Source organism: Colobus angolensis, unplaced genomic scaffold (assembly GCF_000951035.1).
Source record: "Colobus angolensis palliatus isolate OR3802 unplaced genomic scaffold, Cang.pa_1.0 Scaffold184, whole genome shotgun sequence".
Taxonomy (NCBI): domain Eukaryota; kingdom Metazoa; phylum Chordata; class Mammalia; order Primates; family Cercopithecidae; genus Colobus; species Colobus angolensis.
The window spans coordinates 4,441,075-4,443,266 of record NW_012114977.1 but is presented as its reverse complement, the minus strand read 5'-3'; the positions used below and the strand labels follow the sequence as shown (position 1 = coordinate 4,443,266).

At 44.8% G+C, this 2,192-nt stretch overlaps 1 protein-coding gene across 1 annotated transcript in view; it reads left to right on the top strand.

The window, feature by feature from the left end:
- Positions 1-2,192, top strand: part of LOC105510209 (tumor necrosis factor receptor superfamily member 10D-like) — a 19,204-nt gene that overhangs the window by 3,809 nt on the left and 13,203 nt on the right. Inside the window, 2 exon segments of the mRNA XM_011939868.1 lie at positions 135-176; positions 178-327. Of these exon segments, the coding sequence (XP_011795258.1) occupies positions 135-176; positions 178-327 (192 nt within the window).

Genomic DNA, 2,192 nt, shown 5'->3' with positions numbered 1-2,192 from the left:
CTGGATGTGCTGAGCCTCAGCTGCCTGGGGTGACCTCACTGGAAGGGATTGGGGATGGCAGGTCCAGCTGCCAACTGGGGACCTTGAAGCTGAGCCCTGGGTGTGGACTTGAGTGGGCTGTTTGCCTTCCCAAGGTCTTTTTCTGGCGTTCACGTCCTTCACGAGTTCATGTCCCTTCACGGGACACAGGACAATGCCCACAACGAGACCCTGAGTACCAGATTCTTGCAGCCCACCCAGGTCTCCGAGCAGGAAATCGAAGGTCAGGAGCCAGCAGAGCCAACAGATGTGACTGTACAGTCGCCAGAGGAGCCACGGCGTCTGCTGGTGAGTTGAGGAGGGACTGTGCCATGCCTGGCCTGCTGCCTGCACAGGACTTTGAGGACAGTGGGGGATGGCAGTGCCTCTGTTCTCCTGGCCCAAGGGGACATGAAGCCTTTGGGAGAAGGGACTGCAGGGGACGGAGCAGCTGCACTGAGGTGGTGACTGTGGCAGTCTGCAGGACATCTGCTTCTTATTCCCTGTCCCCAGAGCCTGGACCTCCACAGGCATACAGTGGGTGTCACAGGGTTCTTTGATGACTGACTAAGGCTGCACAGTCTCCATCGTGTGCTCCTAACAAAACTCAGGGAGCCCTTGCTTGAAACAGCAGAAGTTTTAGATGTACTTCAAAATTCTCACTACACTGAACATACTTCATAGTAAATCTTTGTCCAGATTTCTGATCAAGTATGTAAGGAGGCTTCTGGGAGGAAGTAGGATTTCTGAGTCAGTGCATAGAAGTGCTTTTGTATTACACAAACACACACATCCACTTATTCACTTGGATTCACCAGTTTTGATATGACATTGAGTAGGTGTGAAATCTGGACACATTTTTTTTTTTTAAAGCTTCGAAAGCTCTTTCCTTCAAGATAAGATGATCCTATCTAATTTCTTATGAACTTTGAAAGAACGATTTGGTTTGTAGCATTCACCAGTGGAATGTAGGTGCCATTTCTTTTGCGATGCTGTGTGAAGTGAGGAACTCTCTGAATTGTTCTGAGTCACTGTCTCCTTCCTCCTCGCCTGTTTAAGAAGTGATTCTCCTCTTGTTCTCTGCTTTTGACTCCTCTTTGATCACTTGTCAAATACTTTTCTGGACAAGGATCACTTTCCACCAGTTTTCTTCCTTTCCTATAGCTACACCCCATGTTTTTTTTTAATGAAGAGAAGTATAAAAAGGGAAGAAAACAAAAAATGTCAGCAATTACTCCATGCTGCTGAATCGCATTGCACCTTTGTTTTGTAATTTGTAGACGTCTGATCTTGCTATGTTGCCCAGGCTGGTCTCAAACTCCTGGCCTCAAGTCATCCTCTCACGTTGGCCTCCCAAAGTGGTGGGATTACAGGCATAAGCCACTGCACCTGACCGCGTTGCACATTTTTTGAAAGTGGTAAATGCAGAGCCACACATCTGCAATACTATAGGAAGGTTCTCAGTCATAGTGGTAGTCCCCTAACACTTCCTCCAGCCCCTATTCCTTCTTAATTCAGGTAAATACAACAGAGAATTTCTTGTGATTCTTTTTGGAAATCTTTATGCATATGCCACGTATGTTCATACAAGCATATGTACATTTTGTTTACATTACAGGGATTATGTTACATATAATACACTGCCAAAGGAAACTTGTTTTCATTTTTTCTTTTTCCTTTTCCAAATTTATTTTGATTCAGGGGGTACATATGCAAGTTTGTTACCTGGTACATTGTTTGATGCTGAAATTTGGGGTATGAATGATTTTATCCAGGTTGTGGGCATAGTATCCAACAGTTAGTTTTTCAGCGCTTCCTCCTCTTCCTCCCTCCCCGCCCTGGTAGTCGCCAGTGTCTATTGTTGCCGACTTTATGTTCGTAAGTACCTGATGTTTAGCTCCCACTTACGAGTGAGAACATGCAGTATTTGGTTTTGCGTTCCTACGTTCCTACGTTAAATCACTTAGGATGATGGCCTCCAGCTTCATTCACGTGGCTGTAAACAATATGATTTCATTCTTTTTTATGGCTGTGTAGTCTCCGATGGTGTATGTACACCACATTTTCTTCATCCAACCCACTGTTGATGGGAAGCTAGGTTGATTCCATGTCACTGCTATTATGGATAGTGGTGTTTTTTGGTAGAATGATTTGTTTTCCTTTTTTTTTTTTTT